The 20,398-nt window shown below is 55.9% G+C and overlaps 8 protein-coding genes across 8 annotated transcripts; 4 read left to right on the top strand and 4 right to left on the bottom strand.

Annotated features, from left to right (window-relative positions):
- Positions 1–188: 188 nt before the first annotated feature.
- Positions 189–3,595, top strand: KRP23_3280 (Coronin-7; the record flags this gene model as incomplete). Its single annotated transcript, XM_067888112.1, has 4 exons — positions 189–217; positions 291–3,178; positions 3,288–3,418; positions 3,491–3,595. 4 exons carry the CDS (start codon positions 189–191, stop codon positions 3,593–3,595), a joined length of 3,153 nt encoding a protein of 1,050 aa, XP_067747384.1.
- Positions 3,596–3,823: 228 nt separating this feature from the next.
- Positions 3,824–7,848, bottom strand: KRP23_3279 (uncharacterized protein; the record flags this gene model as incomplete). Its single annotated transcript, XM_067888111.1, has 2 exons — positions 3,824–3,946; positions 4,021–7,848. 2 exons carry the CDS (start codon positions 7,846–7,848, stop codon positions 3,824–3,826), a joined length of 3,951 nt encoding a protein of 1,316 aa, XP_067747383.1.
- Positions 7,849–8,061: 213 nt separating this feature from the next.
- Positions 8,062–9,705, top strand: KRP23_3278 (DEAD-box ATP-dependent RNA helicase 5; the record flags this gene model as incomplete). Its single annotated transcript, XM_067888110.1, has 1 exon — positions 8,062–9,705. One exon carries the CDS (start codon positions 8,062–8,064, stop codon positions 9,703–9,705), a length of 1,644 nt encoding a protein of 547 aa, XP_067747382.1.
- Positions 9,706–9,899: 194 nt separating this feature from the next.
- On the bottom strand, positions 9,900–10,605 carry KRP23_3277 (uncharacterized protein; the record flags this gene model as incomplete). The annotated part of the gene is made up of 2 exons (XM_067888109.1): positions 9,900–10,276; positions 10,338–10,605. 2 exons carry the CDS (start codon positions 10,603–10,605, stop codon positions 9,900–9,902), a joined length of 645 nt encoding a protein of 214 aa, XP_067747381.1.
- Positions 10,606–10,881: 276 nt separating this feature from the next.
- Positions 10,882–12,819, top strand: KRP23_3276 (putative hydrolase YuaR; the record flags this gene model as incomplete). Its single annotated transcript, XM_067888108.1, has 1 exon — positions 10,882–12,819. One exon carries the CDS (start codon positions 10,882–10,884, stop codon positions 12,817–12,819), a length of 1,938 nt encoding a protein of 645 aa, XP_067747380.1.
- A 326-nt stretch (positions 12,820–13,145) lies between these two features.
- Positions 13,146–16,559, bottom strand: KRP23_3275 (Protein argonaute 12; the record flags this gene model as incomplete). The annotated part of the gene is made up of 1 exon (XM_067888107.1): positions 13,146–16,559. One exon carries the CDS (start codon positions 16,557–16,559, stop codon positions 13,146–13,148), a length of 3,414 nt encoding a protein of 1,137 aa, XP_067747379.1.
- A 1,059-nt stretch (positions 16,560–17,618) lies between these two features.
- KRP23_3274 (uncharacterized protein) lies at positions 17,619–18,046 on the bottom strand (the record flags this gene model as incomplete). Its single annotated transcript, XM_067888106.1, has 2 exons — positions 17,619–17,823; positions 17,889–18,046. The coding sequence occupies 2 exons, from the start codon at positions 18,044–18,046 to the stop codon at positions 17,619–17,621; spliced, it is 363 nt and encodes a 120-aa protein (XP_067747378.1).
- Positions 18,047–18,371: 325 nt separating this feature from the next.
- KRP23_3273 (Beta-glucosidase 30) lies at positions 18,372–20,150 on the top strand (the record flags this gene model as incomplete). The annotated part of the gene is made up of 1 exon (XM_067888103.1): positions 18,372–20,150. The coding sequence occupies one exon, from the start codon at positions 18,372–18,374 to the stop codon at positions 20,148–20,150; it is 1,779 nt and encodes a 592-aa protein (XP_067747377.1).
- Between the last annotated feature and the right edge of the window lie 248 nt (positions 20,151–20,398).

The raw sequence follows: 20,398 nt of genomic DNA, 5'->3' as shown, positions 1-20,398 counted from the left end.
CCACCGGCAGATTGATTGTGACGTACGGTCCTGAGCGCGCGGTGTGCGGTACATCCATTTATGTGGTGTACATATCAAGACGTATTTTTAACTTACGACCAGACGTAATTTACGTTTAGCGATGCGTAAATTATCATTTTCGGAGACTTGAAGCTGTCCTGTTTCCCCCTTCTCGAGCCTTGTCCACCATGGCGCCGCGTTTCCAATTCCGCGCCAGGTACGGGCCTGCCTCATACATGGCATGGTTCTCCTCTTTCTCCGCTCTCTAACCGGATGCTGATGATCCACAGCAAGTTCCGGAATGTGGAGTGCAAGCGTCTTCCCCGAGAAGAGAGCTTCGACCAGCTGCAAGTGTCCTCCTCGCCGGTGGACGGGAACGTCCTTGCCGCAACATCCTCCAGCTTCGCTTTCGCCCACCAGATGGACAATGGCGGTGCAATCCAAGTGAAGCCGTTGTCTCAGACGGGCAAGGGGCCCCCCAGCACGCCGCCGCTGGTGCGTGCGCATCCCACGGGGCGCGTCACGGCGCTTAGCTTCTCGCCTGTCCACGAGGACCTACTCATGTCTGCAGGGGACGCCAATGCAACGGTAAAACTCTGGAAGCTGCCGACTGATGGACCCATGGCGGAGGACCTCGTGGCCCCTCTGACCGTCTTCCAGCAAGAAACACCGGGACTTGTGGCGGGCATCGTGCCGCATCCGTCGGCTGACTCTGTTGTGGCCACGTACTCGAGGCCGGGGGCGGTCAGGGTGTATGATTTGCAGGCGGAACAGCTGAGCTTCCAGGTGCAGGTGGGGGGTCAGGTTGCAGTGAGTTCTGCGGTCTGGAACTGGGACGGCAGCGCGATACTGGTGGCCACGCAGGACCAAGCGGTGAGGCTCTTGGACCCGAGAGTGAGCGAGCAAGTGTCGGCGCCGGGCATTGACGCTGCACATTCGGGCAAGAGACACTCGAGTGTGGCCTGGTGTGGACGCACGAACCACTTTGCGACGTGCGGAAGCAACCGAATGCAGGAACGGGAGTTGAAGTTGTGGGACCCGCGACAAATGTCCAAGTGCGTGCATCGAGAAAGGCTGGATGCGGGAGGAGTGGGCCAGTTGTTCCCGTTGTACGATGCGGACTTGGACTTGTTGTACGTGCTGGGCAAGGGGGATCGCAGTGCCAGGTTGTTTGAGGTGGACTTGGCGCGGGCTCCGTATGTGCACGCGTTGGATCACAGTGCACTTGGCAGCATGACGCTTGCTGCGGTGTTGCTGCCAAAGGCGGTGTGTGATACGAATGTGTGTGAAGTTGCGCGGGTTCTGAATCTGAGTGCGACCGGAAGCAGTGTGGGCGGTAGCTGTGAAGTCTTGAGCTACCGTGTGCCTCGCAAAGAGGCGACGCATACGTTCCAGAGCGACTTGTATCCAGCCACATTGGCGCTAGATGCGGCGATAACGTCCGAGGAATGGCGACAGGGGCGCAATGCCGAGCCAAAGGTGCAGACTGTGACTCCGACGGTCAAAGGTGCCGTGGATATGAGCGGGAGTGTGTTTGGCCTGCACGCGACGAACGCGTCTGCGGCGTCTCCCTGGGGTGCAGCGGTCTCTGAAGGCGGTGCCGCCACAAATGGATGGCAGACTTCAGGATGGGAGCAAGCACTTTCGTCAACTGCATCATCGAGTGCACCGTCAAAAGCTGCGTCTGACGTCAAGACAGGGTGGGGATCAAACACGAGAAAGTGGAATGAGCCGGAACCCAAGACCCAACCTGCTTGTGCTGCTGTCGCAACTAATTCTACAACTGCAACCACACCTCCTCTGGACCCACCGAGCGCTATTGTAGAAACAGAAATGCGTGACGAAACTCCTTCTCCAGCCCCTGCTCCAACGGCATCTGAGGTGGCATCAGCAAGTGGAGGACCAGCGTCAATTGCAGATGTGGTCGAGCTTTCGGACAAGGCACAGCGTCTCGGCGCCAAATACGGGCACAAACTGAAGTATCTGCAAGGAAAAGAGGCCCCGCGCAATGATATGTTCCACTTTGGCGACAAGCGCGTCGCTTTTACGACTCAGGCTTCACCTGTAATCGCAGCGAATGCCACGTTTTGGGCAGTACCTATAGCTGGGGCGGGTGGTCCCGTGCTGGTGGAGAAGCTTGGTGCTACAGGAAAAGCACAACACGGTGTTACGCCGGTGATCAATGGACAGAAGGCTGAAGTGTCGTCTCTCGCGTTCAACCCGTTTAATGATCACGTTCTCGCGACCGGATCTGCCGACTCAACGATCCAGCTTTGGTCTCTCGAAGCGCGTACTGCGGCGGAGACTTTCGAAGCGCCAAGCAAGCCCACACTCGCTCTGTCTGGCCACACCAAGGGTATTCGAGCACTGCAGTTCCACCCGACTGCGGCCGATGTGCTATGCTCAACGAGCCACGATCTCTCGGTGCGTTTGTGGGATGTTGAGGTGGGTGAAGAAAAGCTGTGCCTGGAGAATAAGCTGGACGATATCACGTGGAACATGGCTTTCAGCCCCGATGGTGCGTTGCTCGCCACTGCAAGTCGTGCCAAAATTGTGCGTGTATTTGACCCACGTCAATCCGAGCACGTGATGGTTGCACTGGGTTGTGGTCACGAGAGCAGCAAGCCCCAATTTGTGACGTGGGCAGACTCAACACGATTGCTTACAGTTGGCGTGAACGCGCGCAACGAGACGCAGGTCAGCTTCTGGGACTCGCGCAACTTACTGGAGCCTCTGGGCGTGCCGATTTTGGTTGAACCAGCGGCGAGTGCAGCTAGTACCACGACGCCGATTCCACTATATGACGCTAGCTCGCATTTGCTCTTCCTTGTGGGCACGGGAAGTCGCCACATTTGGAGCTACGAAATCGATCCGGTTGCTGCAACGGTGCAAGCTAATCTGCCCTTCGTGTTGGCAGGTACGGATACCATCGGTGGCGTAGCACTGCTGCCAAAGTCGATGTGCAACGTTCGCGATGTAGAACTTGCGCAGTTGCTGGTCGCAACGCCCAACGTCGTCGAGCGCGTCTCATTTTCGCTTCCACGAGCACAGAAACTCAAGGAGTTTTTCCAGGATGATGTCTTCGGTTTGATTCCCAAGCAGCTGCCAATAGTGACTGCTTCCCAGTGGTTCGCTGGCGAGTCTGCTGCCCCAATCTACGAATCACTTCAGCCTGAGGGTACGACCTTGAAATGCTCGAGCTCCGCTTTCCAATAGCTTCGGCTGTCAATGATCCCTGGAGTAGTGAGTTTGCTAACATACTTGTTGATTTTCGTTTCGCCATTCAGGAATGGTATCGCTCTCCGAAAAGCCGAAGGACATGGCGCCTGTGCGCCCTAAGACTCTGGATTTCCAGGCTCGCAGACGCGAAGAGGAAGAAAAAGAGCGTCAGAAGGCAGCCCAGTTTGCACGGCTAAGTGTAAGTGGTAGTAGCTTGCTCTCTTGCTGAACGTGTGAGGGGGAACTGATTTGGTGCTTCAAACGATTCTAGGCACTTGCCGCGCAGCCGTCTTTGCATTCCGTTCATCACACTGGAGTCAATCCGCCTGCGCCTCAAACGTTAGAGGACGACAGCGACGATGACTGGGACGACTGAGAAAATGACGGGCAGTCCATGCAACGTGGAAACAGGCAGCGAGAGGCTCACTTACATGGCAGGTCCAGCAATTTTGATTATACTTTACAACCCCAGCGGCACAACGTGTCTGCTCGTGCTCCCCACTCTTCCACAATAGATAACTTGACATGGCAAAACTTGTTGTGCCCTGGAAGCGACACCTGCGTCATCCTACGCAGCTCGAGTTCATCCACGACGACATTAGTCCTATGAGACTGACAATTGTCCGCGCACGAAACTCTCGTGAAGCCGCCTGCACACACGTGTGAAGTACTTTGTGGCTTGCCTAGGTACCAATTCGATCTCCTTTGCGACATCCTCGGTTGAAATCTACAGGAACAAATTACATGGGTTAGACCATCATCGTAGCAAAGACAAAACTGCTCGAAAGGATAAGAACATACCTGCCCGTGCGGCACCTGCACAGCCGTTTGATAGTCGGTATACGGGAACACAGGAAGAAGAGAAAACCCAACACTGAACTGAGCACCCTCAGCCTCAACGCGTGAGGCTGTTGACGGGAACTTGAGGAAATCGACCCAGAGTGTGCTATCATCTTCATTGAAGCGCATGGCAAAGTGGGTCGACAGTTTGCGAAGCTCTTTCAAGAACCGGAAGGAGCGGATGATAAAACTCTCTAGGACCTGCACCTTCGAACACACTCGACCACCGTTTCCATCTCCAAGTTCAGAGTCATCAGCAATTCGTGCTATGTAACGAGGATCCAGCAATAATCGCTGTAGCACCAGCACCGCGTCACCTTCAATCGGAAAGTATGTGTTACGCTTCCCTTGCTTAAGATATTCGTTCGTTTTGATTGAAGTCGACGCGCCTCCCGTCGAAGGAGATCCCAAATGGACTTCCACAGAGATCTCTACGTCAAACAGTACGTCTTCGAAGCGAGCGCTTAGACGCAGTTGAGTAGATGTTGCCTCGCGAATTTTCCATACGCTCATACTTTCCTGAATAGCGAGCATCTCCTCCGTTGCCAGCACTTCCTGCTTAAACCGACTCGCTGCTGCAGAAGTAACCGGTTCCAGCTCTGCTGCTCGTCCTTCGAGCACCTTTAGACGACTCTGTAAAACTGAGTCCTCGAGCGAGAGCGAGGAACACTTTTTTTCCAGATCTTTCACGGCAGTAACGTACTCATCATGAGCACCCTGTTGTTCCTCAATCGCATCCAGAAGAAGGCCCATTTGTTCTTCGCGATCAATCATCTCCTTGATTGCAGCGAGCTCATTTTGACGCTTCAACACATCGGTAGATACACTGCGTTTCAGTGTTTTCACGTCGTTCGCCAATGCGTTTGCACCAAGGGATAAACTGTTGGAAAGTTGTTTCTCCATTTCAGCCTGCAACTGATACCAACCACTACGTGCAACCATGGCCTCTGTAGCATACAGCTCGCGAATTGCCTCGCGTCCTCCATCATCGAGGTTTTCCGGGCTGAAGACAGCTGGAGCCTTTAGATGCAACAGCGTTGATAACTCCTCCGTCAAACCAGTAGACCAGGAAGTAATATCTCCAGCGTGACGCCCCACCACCTCCAAGCACGTATCGTAAGCACACGCAACCTTCACATTTCTTGACACCTGATTAGCGGATGAATCAGCTGTTTCTGCAAAGAAGGTTTCATCCATCTCCATCGAGGCACTGTCTTCGGCTAAAGTCACAGATGAAAGGAGCTCTTCCATCGTGATCAACTGAATAGAAAGGGCATCGGGCGTCTGTGGGGGCTGAGAGCGTTGATTGAGTTCTCCTCCCGTGCTAACACGCTCGAAATCCGACGACAGATTCACAGAGATAGATTTCCGGGTGACCGCATCATCTCCATCGCTATCGTCACTGTCGATACTCATCATGCTTTGTCCTCGAGAAGATGTCTCATCCACTTCCTGGATCGGGTCCAACGTGGTGTCTTGGTTGTTCACTCTACGGAAGCTGTCAGCAGCTTGGCTATCCTGGCTTGAAGGCGCATCCGCAACTTCGTTGGCCAGGTCGCCCAAAGTTCCAGGCAGGTCGTGAAGGTCAGACTCAGGCGCTGACTTGGTTAACTCGTACACAGCTGATTCTGCGAGAAGATGGCCCAAACTGAATTCGGCAGTATCTTCTTCACGAGGCAGATTTGTAAGAGCTGATGAGCCTGGGTGTTGTTCGCTCTCACGTGCGAGCAAAACAGCGTAATCACCCGTGATCTCCATATCCTCCCCAGCATCCGATGATGCTGACGAGTCTGCGTAGGGCATTTGATTTGTCTCGAGCATATTCGTGGCCTGCAGGAAGGAGTTATTCCTCGACGGTGATTGGGAGTTTGCCGCCGGTTTTTCAGCAAACGACTTGGGTGCCAGTGCCGATTTTTGATGGGTAACATTGATGGTCTGGCGTCTCCGTCGCCGAGCTTCTGTCTGGCTGTCCAGAGGACTATAGCCTCGTAAACTTTGCCGTCGACGTGTTTTATCGGTGGACTTGGGTGCCAGTAAGCTGCTCCTCCGCTGCTGCAGCAAATCGAACCCCGACTTCTTAGGTGGAAACACTACCCGCTGGGCATTTTCCTTGGTCTCCTCCTCATCAAGAGAGTCAGCCTCGCTTAGAATGGAAGAGTTCAAAGATGTCTCCGCATCTTCAGGTTCTTCCTCCGGAGGATCCAACGGGTATAATCGCGAAGCATCCCTCGCACACATGGGAGTCATCGACGTGGGTGGCGATCCATGGTTAAACTCTGCGCCTTGAGATGGACCAAAATTCACCGACTTATTTGGAGTCGTCTGAACAACTCCTCCGGCATTCATTCTTTTCTTCCGAGCGCTCAGGATACCTTTCAGCGGAGTCCTAATCCGCGGGCCTCCAGGAGGGGGCGAGAGTAGCGAAGGCTTGTAAATCTGGGAGGGAGGAAGCTCATCTGATCTGCCTGTTTTCCGCCTATCCTTTGGAGAGGGTGAACGGGAGCTTGACTTGGCGTCCGCTTGAGGAGGCGAGTCGATCTCCATCGACTCCATGGTTTCGTCGTTGTTGTTACCAACACTGGATCGTGCACGTTTTCCCGGGCTTCCTGCACGCGCATCAGAATCGTTTGTACGCTTCCGTGACGCCTCATTTCTCCTTTTGTGCGCTAAGTCCTTGTCACCAGCTGAAAGAGACTTCGGTGGGTTGATCAGCTCGAGCAGCCCGTTGTTATCGATCGTTTGCCGGCGACCGTTCTCTTGCTGCGATCTGTCTTCGAAAATCTGCAACACATCGCTAGGATCGACAGTCGCCCTTCGATTTGGGCCACCCCCCGTCGGAGTTGGCGATTTATTGCCCATGGACTGTTTCGGTGACTTCTTACTGAGAAGTTCCTTTGCAGGAGACGGCGACTTCCTGCTCTTTGCTGAAGACTTATTGGTCTCCTTGGCGGGTATCGGGATCTTCTGACTCTTCGGCTGCTTTGTCGGCGACTTGCTCCTCTCCTCCGATTGCGGGTTGTCGTCCTCCGAGTCGACATCTATCTCCAACGCAGAGCCGTTCAGATTTCTTACCTCCATCTGTAGAGAAGCAACGACCGCCGCCGCTTCCGTCGGGTCCAGGGTTGGCCTTCGCACCGCGTCTTGCTCCAGCAAGTTCGGGGCGAACATCAAGTCTGTAAAACTGTCAGTAGTATTGCTCATCGACGAGCTCTTCCTCCTCTCGTCCGCAAGCGAGGGCTTCTTCGTCACCGATCTGGGCCGCTTAAACCTCGAAGGAGAGTCATTCACACCGTCCTTCCCTTTCTTCCTCCCAGTGGGTGATTGCTCCTTCCTGCTCTTCTCCACGTGAGGCTGCATCTCCACCTGCTCGATACTCTCCCTATTCCTGTACGGACTGTACTGCTCCTGCTCCGCTGCTTTCAGCGCCTTGAGCGCCTCTGGGTCCACGGTATCCCGCCTAGAAATGGCGGCGTCCAGCGCCCCCGCGTCCTGGACCAGCGCCGCCTTGGACGGCGACAGCGTGCGGCGTCGTTCCTCGCTAGGCGTCATGGATAGCGGTGGTGCGTCATCCTCCGTCTTTCCCTCCTGCTCCTGATCTCTACGTGCGCTTTTTCCCTCGTCCGTGGACGCCACGGGCGTCGTATGGGCCTCATCCGCCTCGTTCTCGGCCCTGTCAGCCGCCATTTCGCCCATAATTTCGCGCTGCAGCTGGCGTGTGATGGTGTCTCGCCGCCGCACAGCAGGCGTGCGCAGCGCGTACGCCGCGTCTCCGTCGTCGGCGTCGGCCATGAGGACCGCGGAAGCGTTTCCCGCGTTAGAGTGATGGTAATGTCGAGGGAGTTTGAAATGGAGGTAAAAAAACCTTGGAGGTTTTACAATCGGGATGAATACATTGGTGTATGTTACATACTGTAGCCATCTGAATGAAGCACTGGCTGTGCTTTGATGCGATTCCTGTGTGACCAGCTTCAGACTCGAAACGGCATCGAGACGACTAGGACCATGACGGAAGTGAGCGACGCCAAGCAGCAGCGCAGAGCCGAGAAGAAGGCCAAGAAGGCCGCGCGCAAGGCCGCAGAGACGGCTGAGCAGCCGGTGGCCGAAAAGAAGGAGAAGAAGCACAAGAAGCATAAGCGTGCGCGCGAGGAGGAAGCCGAGAGTCCCAAGAAGCACCACGCGAAGGACAAGAAGCACAAAAAGAGCGGCAAGGACCAGGCGCCCAACACGGACTTCTCCAGCGGCCCGTACCAGCAGCCGCCCGCCAAGGACGGCAGCTTCAGCAAGGCCTTCTACACGGAGGGCAAGGACACGGCCTCGATGACGGACGAGCAGGTCACGGCCTTCCACGAGACCAACCAGATGATCCTGAGCGGCAACAACTGCCTTTACCGCCCCGTGCTGAGCTTTGACGACGTCACGTTCGAAGCCAAGTTCATGAAGAGCACCAAGGGCTTCGACAAGCCCACGCCTATCCAGAGCCAGTGCTGGCCCATTCTCGCGTCCGGACGCGACATCATCGGTATCGCCGAGACGGGCTCGGGCAAGACGCTGGCCTTCTCCATCCCTGGTATGATCCACATTGCGGCCCAGCCAGAGGTCTCCCTCAAGCACCCTGGCCCGCGGATGCTGGTGGTAGCACCGACGCGTGAACTGGCGATGCAGAGCTCGGCAGTCATTTCGGAGGCTGGCAAGAAGTGCGGACTTAAGAGCATCTGTATTTACGGCGGAGTGCCCAAGCATACGCAGAAGAAGGCTCTGCGTGATGGTGTGCACGTCGTGGTGGCCACCCCCGGCCGTCTGAAAGACTTGGTGGAGGAGCGCTCGTGCAACCTGTCCAAGGTTACGTTCGTGGTGTTGGACGAGGCCGACCGTATGCTTGACGAGGGGTTCGAGAAAGACATCCGCTCCATCATCGGCAGCACGCACCCGGAGCGCCAGATTGCCATGTTCAGCGCTACGTGGCCACAGTCGATCCAGAAGCTCGCACACGAGTTCCTTAACAACCCGGTGAAGGTGACCATCGGTTCGGACGAGCTTGCCGCCAGCGTCAATGTTACGCAGATTGTCGAGGTGATTGACGACCGCGCTCGTGACGCCCGCGCGCACGCTCTTCTGCAGAAGTATCACTCGAGCCGCAAAAACCGAATCCTGTTGTTCGTGCTGTACAAGAAGGAGGCTGATCGTGTTGAGCGTATGCTGCATCAGCGTGGCTGGAACTGCATTGCCATCCACGGCGACCGAAGCCAGCAGCAGCGCTCCGAGGCTGTTGAGCAGTTCAAATCGGGTGAGGTCCCGCTCCTCATCGCCACGGATGTTGCCGCTCGTGGCCTGGATATTCCTGGCGTTGAGTACGTCATCAACTACTCATTCCCTCTGACGATCGAAGACTACGTCCACCGTATCGGCCGTACGGGCCGTGGTGGCAAGAAGGGCACGGCCCACACGTTCTTCACTGCCAACGACAAGCCTCGCGCTGGTGAGCTTGTGAACCTGCTGCGTGAAGGCAACCAGGAGGTACCCACTGAGCTGACCAAGTTCGGTACGCACGTCAAGAAGAAAGAGCACAAGATGTACGGCGCTTTCGCCAAGAATATCGACGTCAACAAGAAGGCGACCAAGATCACCTTCGACAGTGACGACGAGTAAGGACATTTGACATACACTGTCGACGTTCATAGGATAGAGGTAGACAGACGCGGCCCACGCAAGGTGGGGGGAGGAGAGAGATCTATTTGCTGTAGATTGCTTGATTAGTTGCGCTGCCGTGCTGTTGCGCGCAGATGCCCCTTAAAAATACATGGTTTGCACAGTAACAGCGAAGGCTCCATCCGAGTTTGTCGCTATTCTTCGTCGCTGCTTCCTGAATAGTCCTGCAGCAGCAACGCTGGCGACTTGGACGGTACATCCTTTGTCTTCTTGATCGTTTCGATCGGCAGTGCCTTTGCAGATGTCCGACAATCGTCTTTTCCTCCACGATCATCCCTGGCATGGCTTCCAGGTATCGTTTGGCCCTTCTTGGGAGTCTTCTTGGGCTTCTTCGCCTTGGTCTCCTTGTCCGCCGTCGCGCGCCGTTTCTTGGCCTTGACCACCACCATCGTCTTCTTCTCAGGAGACAGCCGCGATGGCTTCCCACCGGCAACTGCAGCCACCGCAATGTCGAGCACCGATGTCTTGCGCGCCTGCAGCTTGAGGGCGTTCGAGCGGAACGTCAGCAGCGCTGCGAGCACCCGTGAGTCCAGCATCCCCCACACTGAATTCCAGTCATCCAGCCAACCTACCGGTGTCTCTCTCCATCCGCTCCCTGCTCTCCGCCTGCTGCTCCAGCCGCGTCTGCTCCAGCAGATACAAGCGGTCCGACGGGTCCAGTAGCCCGCGGCCACCGCCCAGCGCCACGTTATCGTGTTTTTCCACGTGCTCCCGCTCCTCCTCTGTGGATGTACTCACCGACTTAAACTCCGTGCGCTGAGGCACAGCACCGCCGCTAGTCGCTAGCCGTCGCAGCACATCCGAGTTCCGGTTGGCCGGATGCCACGAAGGTACATCCATCGTTGCAACGGATACGAAACACAAAACGAGAGGTGGGACCAATTTTGTGCCATCCAATCGACTGGATTCTGATATATGGGATCATTTACCTGCTAGTTCCTATTTGCAACGGGTGCAGTCTGACATGATTTGAGCCACTTCGTTATTAATAAACCTTTCACATATTATCATACCCCGTCAAAACCAATATGTTCCTTTCCAAAATCCGTAGCTGATCTTTTGAAACCACTACTCACTTGCCATTTCACCAGCAGCTTCGCCAGTCTCCAGCTGACCATGAAGTTGCTGCCGTCGCTCTTGCTCTCCTCTGTAGCTTTCTGCGTAGCTGCTGAGCCGCCCGTGCAGCTCAATGGCTGGTACCCGTGCACGCAGAGCTCTCTGCAGTCCGACAACGCGGACAAGGGCCACCCAGACGCGTTCTACATGGACACATCCAGCGGGTCGACCGCTTCTACCACTGCACGTAGAGCGACGGCCGACGTGGCGCAAGCTCCGTCCTCTTCGCTGTCTTTCCTGCAGCAATCGTTTGACCGCCTCTTCGCGCAGCACCACGACTGGAAGCAGCAGGAGCAGCACAAGACACGTCGCCAGCACGGCAAAGTGGGGAACAATCACTCTTCGGGTACTCCGCAGTACGAGTGCGCGGAGTTCCGCGTGCCCATGTGCCACTCGGGCGTGTGTGAGAGCGACAACACCGTCGACGTGTTCGTCAAGCGCGTGGTGGCGACGAGCACTCCGTCGGAGGGTAAAGCGAAGGCGCTGTGGGTGCTGCAGGGAGGCCCCGGAGCTTCGTCGACGGGCGTGGAAGGACTCATGGACTCCATGTTCTTGCAGCTGGACAGGGAGGTTAGTGTCTACACGATGGACCACCGAGGAACAGGACGCAGTGCGCGACTCGAGTGTCAGGCAGCAGAGGCGGCCGCCTTGGGGAGTCCAGGAGGCTCGGCTATTCGGCTGGATGAGCTGCCCGCCTGCATGGACGACATCCGTTTCCAGATCGACAACCAGACGGCTGCCTTCTCCGTGACTAGCGCGGCCAAGGACTTGGCGGCGATCATCGACTATGAGCTTAGCGACCAGGATGTGTACGTCTACGGGCTGAGCTACGGCACGTATCTCGTGGAGAGACTCGTGCACTTTGCCCCGCAGAGCGTGCGTGGATTTTCGGTGGATGGCATTGTGTCAGAGAGTGGCGATACAGTGGAGAAGCGGTCGACGTTCTCGAACTGGGATCACGATGTGGGCATCGTGGGGGACCGATTCCTTGCCGCGTGCTTGGCGGATGAGTTTTGCAAGAGCAAGTTCCCGGGTGTGACGGACCTTTCAGCGTTCGTCCACGAGCTGTATGATAAGCTGGACGCTGCGGTGGCTGGTGGCAAGAGCGGCACGAATGCCTGCGCCGACGCACTGTCGAGGAGCGGTATGAAACCCTCCTACTTGCTACGCTCAACCTTTGGTGAGTACCTGATGTCGGACCGTATGCGGCTCGCAATCCCTGCAGTGATCTATCGCGCGTCGCGTTGCACCCAGCAAGATTCCGACGCACTCACCTACTTTGGTGAAGGCCTCGGCTATTCCGAAGAGGATGGGGGCTTTGGTGACTCGGAACCGGAAACGCTGCTTTACGACTCGGACATGCTGTATTACCTCATTGTGTTCTCCGAAATGTGGGAAAGCCCCACTCCCGACAAGGCCACCCTGCTCAAGTGGTACGAGAACTCCACGATGGCGTCCGACAACTACCTGTCGCTCCCATACTACTGCTTGTTTACCGGCAGCCGTGAGCCCGCATGTCAGGAGCTCATTCACCTTCCCATGGCGCGCCCACTCGTGTACGAGCGCGATGAGTACTGGAACAAGACGGGCGAACTGCCCGAAGGTGTCACTGCGCTACTAATGACCGGCGGAATGGATCTGCAGACCCGCCGAATGTATGGGGAGCTGGAGTATGAAATGATGAGCGGGGAGCGCATGTTAGTGAACTTTGAAGACGCAGGCCACTGCACGACATTTACAACGCCCGTTAACGGCGGTGGTCCGACCTGCGGCGTACAAATTTTGACTTCCTTCGTAAAGGAAAATGGCGTCCTGAAGAACGTGGACACTAGCTGCATGGAAGACCTGAAGCCGATGAAATTCTCTGACAAAACTTTAGATGCTCAGGAGCTTTTCGGTACCAGCGATTTGTATGAGAGCTCGGGCTCGGACTGGTAGCGCTTGATCGTAAGAGTTGTTCAATAGATTTCCTTCTTTGACCACATCAAAGCAGCAATTGGGTTCGCTCACTAGCACGAAGAAGTTGTGCTGCATGGTTAGATTGGGGTTTGATAATACAGGCTTAATTGGCTGTTTGAGTCATTTCATTATTGCCCTGCTTGCTTGGTTACCTGCTCAGCGACTCAATAGCTTGATCCTTGTAGTGCTTGGCTGGCACATTTCACTCACTCTCCGATCTGTTGGCTTCACCTGCCGGTCAGTCCTGCACCACACTCGAAAACAAAAACAAAACACACGAAGGCTCCAAGTCCTGTGCCCGAACATTACACGTAGAACATGCAGTCCAGCATGTTCTTGTGCAGGCCGGCAAACTCGAAGCTGGACGAATTCGACAAATTGGTGCTCATCGACCCCGCGTCCGACGATCCCTCGTGGAGGAAGAAGCGGGCGCGTCCAGCTGCCAAATGCGCGTAGTACGCAGGCGTCGCGAACGAGACCGAGCGCGTGCACCGAGCGAACGTGTAGCCCAGATAGTACGTGAGTCGCTGTAGATCATCGGCTGGCAGTTTGTTCTCGTCGTGCAGCACCGTGTAGTGGCACGGCACACTCGTGCCTTGAATTCCGCTGTGGCCGTACAGGAAGAAGTCAAAGCGGTGCGGATTCACGACTCCCCTGTCCAGCACCGTACCAGGAAGCACGTTGCCCTTCTTGTCGCCATCGTGTGGGTTGAAAGGGAAGGCGCGCATGTGGTGGCGCTTGTTCACCACCACAAAAGTCACCGGCGGGTTGTAGTCGTTGGACAACATCTTGAACGTCTTGCGCAGCGCTCGCATTTCACTCTGCAATATGTCGTAGAAACGCCCTTCACTCACTCCATCACGGTAGTAAACAACGCGCTCCGGTCGGCGCTCTGTGCTCTTGTAGAATGCCAAGAAGAGGTCACGCAACATGTGCGGGAGTTGCTGGATGTCGTTCGCGGCCTTTTGAGCCGCCACCCGCCCGATGTACTTCGCCGAATACGCGTCCATCGAGGCCACTACGGACGCAATCGAAGGACGAGAGCCCATGCCCGAGCGAGGGTGCTCCACGTCAGCTCCGATCACAATTGTTGGGCACGAACTCACCAACGGAAGCGGGTCGCGCAGGATCGAGTTTTTGCCACTCAACTTCATATTCATCTTGAGGCACACATTGGCGCACAACTGAGGGGACCTTTGGCTTCTGCGCAAGCTCGCGGCGACAATACATTGACTTGGCACTCCGAGCACCGTGTCCGAGGTGCGTTTGATTCTGCCATACGAGACGGACCCCTTGTCCTGCTTGATGACCATGATTATCTGGGGTGGGCCATAGCGGCGCTCCTCCAGCTCACGGTAGCAAACTTTCATGAGGTCTTCCACCTGCCCACTGCGGGGCCAACGGCTTGACGAGCGATCAAGTACAAATGGGTCTCGGCATTCCAGTAACCCGCACTTCGATGCAACATTCACCATGCTCTCGATAAAGTCACTAACGTCGCGTTGGCTGATATTGGCGTCGACAACAACCCCCCAGTTCCTGAGCACCGCGCCGCTCACGAACTTCTTGTCCTTCAAATTCCACTGACCCCCCGATGGTCTTTCCGACACGTTGGCGTACTGCACATCCGGCGGATCAAGCACACGCGCATCCGTTGACTGGAGTTGCTGGTCCACTTTCAGCCCAAAGGCAGCTAGGTACGGGTCGTTCTCGAACCCTGCCTGGCGAATCTGGCTCAGGATGTTGTCGCGACGAGCGTGCGGTGGCTGACTAGTCTGGCGAATAATCTCCGCCGTGTCCAGGTCATTGATGTTCGGGCATCGCTGTCCTGGCGCCACCTGACACAGCTCAATGGGCAACCAGTTCTCCTTCCCGGCTTTCTTACTACCAACGTTCACGACAGGTAGGTTCGGGTACTGGAGGCGAATATGGTATTTCCGCGAGAAGTAGTCGGCCACACTCATCATCGCTCCCTTGATATCGATCATGGTCCTGTCAGATCGATCGGAACTAATACCGAAAATCGCACGCTTGCGATCCTTTCGATGCGTTGGAACAACCTCCACTTTGCGAAGCGCTCGAGCGAGATTTTTCATATCTCGCTCCGATAGACCGCGGGCATCGGCAGGCGAGCGCACATTGAGAGCCGCTAAAACAAGTTTCATCAGCTCGCAAGGCTCGTAGAACACAGTGGCAGCCTGGTCGACGTTCATCAACACCTTATTCTCCGCGACCCGGATGGCTTGGTGGTAACCCCAGCACAACTCCTTACCACCTTTGAGCTCGTGCGTCTTCTTCATCGCGAAGAAGTTACGACCGACAGAAAGCAACCGCTGCGCACCAAGGTGCCGAGCTACCACGTCAAGCGCCTGGAGGACTGGCATCACATTCTCGTTAGGGTTGTTATAGTGTCCCTGAAGACTGCTCACTGCTATGGTCTCAGCAAGCTTCATCTTCACAATAAAGGTGCGTGGTCCTCGGCGACCCCGCTGGGTATCTCCAGATGGTGCAAGACTTGGTCCGTCCGGGTTCACATTGAGAAAGTCTTTGGCGTTCCATTCCAGTTTCTTTGGCGAGAACAGCGCCGACATTCCGTCGTGCACCACACGAACTCCATGCAGCTCATGCTCGTACTGACGGAGTGCTGCGTTGATCACGTTGCGCACCACCGCACGAGGCAGAGGCCGCTCCATTCGCGGAGGTTGTGGTTTTGTGTCTTCCCGAGGTTGCGAAATCTCGTCTGGAAATGGTGAGCGCACAACGTCGACGTGGTATTTGAAAATCTCGACCGGCGCCGCGTCCAACGAGATGCCGAAGTAGTTCACGTTCACTCTCATGGTGCGGCCATCTTTCCCAAAACTGGAGCGTCGACAAATCTTTGTTTCGTTTTGGAGGTCAGGATCATCAGCTTTAATTTCGAGCGGAGCAGCACGGCCGGTCCATAGTTCCTGCAGGCGCGGATCCATGATCGTATCGCCAATTTTTTCGTAGCCAAAGCCCGTAATCTCGCCAATGCCTGGCCAACGTCCAACTTTATCCTCGCTCCAGTTACCTCCGCCGCCTCCACGACCGAATTGACCTCCGCGGCTATCGAAGTCTCCTCTGTAACGATTGCCACGATCATTACCACCTCCGTAGCCTCGAGTGTTTCGATCATTAAAACCGCTGTTGCTGTCGTCACGTCCCCGGTTGGAGCCATAATAATCATGACTGCCACAAGCATCACGGCCAGAATACCCGCGGCCATTGTAGCCACGCGAATTGTCGTTGTTGTGTGCATCACTAAAGCCACGAAAGCGGTCGCCATACCCACTATTGCTGTTTACGCGGCCACTACTGCCGCCATATCCACGCCAGGAGCTGCGACCTTGGCCCCGGAACGACGAGTAGTCCGAGCGAGATCCTCCACTGTCGCGCTGAGCTGCAGATTGGTTATCGTAGCTACTGCCGCAACTGCGTTTATCATCTTCATTTCTTGCGTAGCTGCTCCCATAGCCTCGACTTTGGCTATAGCCAGAAGAGCCTCGACGGTCATCACAGCCATACGTGTTATAGCTGTAGGATTGGTTGCCATAGCCCCCGCCGTCGTAGCTGCCTCTACCATTACACCCCGATGGACGGGAGCTGCCGGAGCTACCGTTACCACCATACCCCGACGAACGGGAGCTGTTGGAGCTCCTGTCATCACCAAAGTTGCGAGGATCGTATCCGTAGCCCATCAGCGCTGCGTTGCTAGTTCAAAACTGACGAAGCGTTTGAAGAGAATGGTCGATCGAGAGACTGACGACACTCATGAACTGGGAAACGAACACCAAACTGCCGATAAATGTTGCTGTCGTCGGTCTAACTGCAACCGGGACGAGTCGACTGCGAGTGTATTGACAGCCATCGGAGCACTCGTCCCGGATGCTGCTAGCCCAGCGACAGAAATCTCACCGAGACGCGGCGGGATTAGAAGCTAACGCGACAACTGCCTCGAAGCAAATCCATGAAAAATGATAGAAAATATCCCCATTGCTGCGTTCTTGTACTGGCCTAAGAAGTACTGCGTGCTTTGTGTGCCCATACAAGTAGAGATCAGGTCAATACGGGTCCGTGATTCTCGTGTAGGTCACGGTACCGGACTTCGCACTGCCGTTGCGATCAGCGCACATGAATTCACCGGAAATGCTCACGGATGGTGACGTTTGTTCGGCACCCCCAACGTCACGAACGGTCTGTCGTTGACGGAAATCACCTTGAAAGCGATGCGCAGTGCTCGCATCTTGGTTGGTGGTTGGCTGTTTCACCACATACGGCTCCTAATTGTCACTAGCTCCAACACAAGCCCTTGCTGTCCTTCAAGTCGAAACGGCGTATTCATGGAGAAAAGGTTGCACCCACCACGATCAATCGTTGAGAAGCCGAATTTCGAGGTGCTCCACCCAAAGCTTTTAGGTTCTGCGGAACATTCACTACCCGATTGGAGTAGTAGTCTTTCAACTCGATTGAATCGGAATCAATTGTGCGAGTTTCACTATTTCCACAAAGGTTCGCGAACCTCCACTCGCTGCGAACTGACGTTCTCAAACATCTTAGTGTTTACTTCCCACGGCGACTTGGCAGGCGGGCACAGTGTCGACATCTCATCGGAGACCACGCGAATTCCTGCAAACGCCGTCTCATCTTGTCGAAGAACGGAAGATTTGGATCATCACAACTGCTTTCACGCGTCAATTAGCCTACTCCAGTGTCCGTCTGCAACCGTTCTTGCTTGTCGAGTGCCATTGCACTTATCCTCATCCACGACGATGAGTATTTTCACGTTCGACACGCCAATGCTTGGGAGGTAACAACGAAGATCGACCTCTCTGCGGTACCAGCACCATATTCAGCAAGTCGTTCTTGCTCTCGATCATCACAGCAAGACCCACCACGATCACTGTAGCTGCGGTTTCAGCCACGGCCACGGGTACGAGGGCCTTGACGCTCTCCGTTGTCGCGCTGATCGACCAGCAACAGTATCACAACACTTGGCATTCATTTTTCGTGAAAGGAATTATGCTCACCTTGAGCGGTGGCCATAAGCCGCACCGACTCCTCCTTGAGCGCTCACGCGGAGGTCTCTGCTTCCGTGGCTGTTGCGTCCTGACCCTAGACCTCGAGCTTCTTCCGCCTCCTCCGTTATCGCACGAGAGGCGGGCCGGGTTGCTGCCGTAGTTGCCATCGTAAGCTCAGCTCGTCATTTTTTCGCTGGGATATTCGACCAGCAGAGTTTCCTCATTTTGCAGTACTGCGGCGCTCGTTTTCTTTTCTGCGGGGGAAATTGAGGCCCAAGTCCAAGTGACAAGAGCACTAGGGACGAGAGCCTGGGACGCGCCGTAGCCAAAGGGCAACAAAGATCGAGCGGGTCGTACATGGTCTCTTGCTCTGAGCACCACAGCAGTTATTGAGTGAATCAGCGGCAAAGATCTCTGTACCCGAGCGGCCGCGCCTCTTCCTGAAGCCCAGTTGGCAATTTTCCCCGGGGAACCAAGTAACGAGGAGACAGGATGCGACTTGCCCACGTTCTATTGGCGAGCGTGGCCACTCTAACGGTCTACGCCGATGACGCACCTCGGTGCTTCCCTGCCGATTTCATGCTGGGGTCTGCCACCGCTTCGTACCAAGTCGAAGGCGCGTGGAACGAAGGAGGCCGCACTCCGAGTATCTGGGATGACTATTGCCGCACGCACTACAAGAAGGTGGCGTGTGCCAACGTGGCCGACGACTTCTACCATCGCTACCGAGACGACGTCAAGCTCATGGTGGAGACGGGTCTGCAGTCCTCTCGGTTCTCGGTTTCGTGGTCACGAGCCATGAACTGGAACCCGGAGACTAAGCGGATGCAGCCGAACCCACAAGGCCTCGCGTTCTACCACGCACTGGTCGACGAGCTCAACACGAACAACATCGTGCCGATCCTGACGCTGTACCATTGGGACCTGCCTCTGGAGCTGCACAGCGAACTCGCGCCTCAAGGGTGGCTCAATGCCGACATTGTCGACCATTTCGTAGAGTACGCGACGCTCATGTTCCACGAGCTGGGCGACAAGGTGGACATGTGGACGACGTTCAACGAGCCGCTCACGTTCACGACTGCTGGCTACGCCAGTGGTGCAGGAGCTCCAGGCCTCAAGAAGTCCGAGACCTTCGCGTACATCGTGGCTCACAACGTGATCCGCTCGCATGCCGCTGTCGTGAAGGCCTTCCGCGACCTGAAAGCGAGCTCACCGACCGTCCTACTGGAGAAAGCTCGTATCGGCATCACCCTCAACTCGGACGCAGCGTATCCGTTGGACCCGAAGAACCCTCTCGACGTGGCTGCAGCCGAGAGGAAAATGCAGTTCGAGCTGGGCTGGTTCCTCGCGCCGATGGTCACTGGCGACTACCCCACCATCATGCGGGAGCGCGTCGGCGATCGGCTACCACGATTCACGCCCGAAGAAACTGCACTGGTCAAAGGGTCGTACGACCTGTTCATGCTGAACCACTACTCCTCGAAGCTCGTGACGGACTGCGGAGTGTTGCCCAAGTCCAAGTCGCCGTGCAAAAAGCTGGGCAAGGGCTGGGAGAGAGACCTGGGCGTGGACATTTCGCACTCGAACGAGCTGCCGGGCTCTCGTCGGTCCAGCAAGGACCGCCATGGCAAGCTCAACTGCGGCTGGTTCACCGCCTACCCTCCCGGATACTTGAAAACAATAAAGTGGCTCCACGCTGCAGACCCGTCGGCCGACATCCTGCTGACGGAGAACGGTTGGTGCGGCAACGAGGAGATTGAGAACCTGGACCAGCTCTGGTACTACCAGGAGTACGTGGCCCAGGTCTACAAAGCCGTCGTGGAGGAGAAGATCCCGATCATCGGCTACACGGCGTGGTCGTTCCTGGACAACTACGAGTGGGGCTCGTTCTCGCCCCGCTTCGGTCTCTACTACGTCAACTTCTCGTCCAGCACTGGTGGAAAGGACGAAGCGTACGAACCACAGCCTACCGGTCTCGAGCGGATCCCGCGCCCTGCAGCCAAGTGGTTCGGTCACGTCGCCAAGACCAAGTGCCTCGACGGCTGGACGTACGAAGGACCGACGAAGGAGGAGGAACTCGCGGGCCTCGAAAGCGTCAACGAACAGAGCTTCTCGCGCTGGATGATGGCGATTGTCGGCGTTCTGGGCATCGTGGGGCTCACCGCCATGGCTGCCGTCGGCCGCAACATCATGGTGCAGCTCTCGTCGCCCAACGCGCGCCGCCTTCCTCGCGAGACGGACCCGCTGCTCCAAGCTAACACCATGATCTAAAACAGCAGCCACTACCACAAGGACAGAGGTTAGAGCACCGCTAAGGTGTGCATGTTAAACATTAAACACGTCCTCCAATCGACCACCGAAATTTGTCTCCATCCACCTTGAAGTTCAATATCAGGTGCGAGGCAATTACTTCCGTGTATCGTAGTACCCTCTGTACCACTACATTTCTATCACCCATATCGTCCCATAAATTATCGTACACCTGCATCTACCGATCACCTGATTAGCAATACCCTAAT

This window comes from Phytophthora ramorum (assembly GCF_020800215.1).
Source record: "Phytophthora ramorum isolate Pr-102 chromosome Unknown Phyram_PR-102_s0003, whole genome shotgun sequence".
NCBI lineage: Eukaryota > Oomycota > Peronosporomycetes > Peronosporales > Peronosporaceae > Phytophthora > Phytophthora ramorum.
Note: the sequence above shows the minus strand (reverse complement) of the source record. Positions and strands in the feature narration are given on the sequence as shown.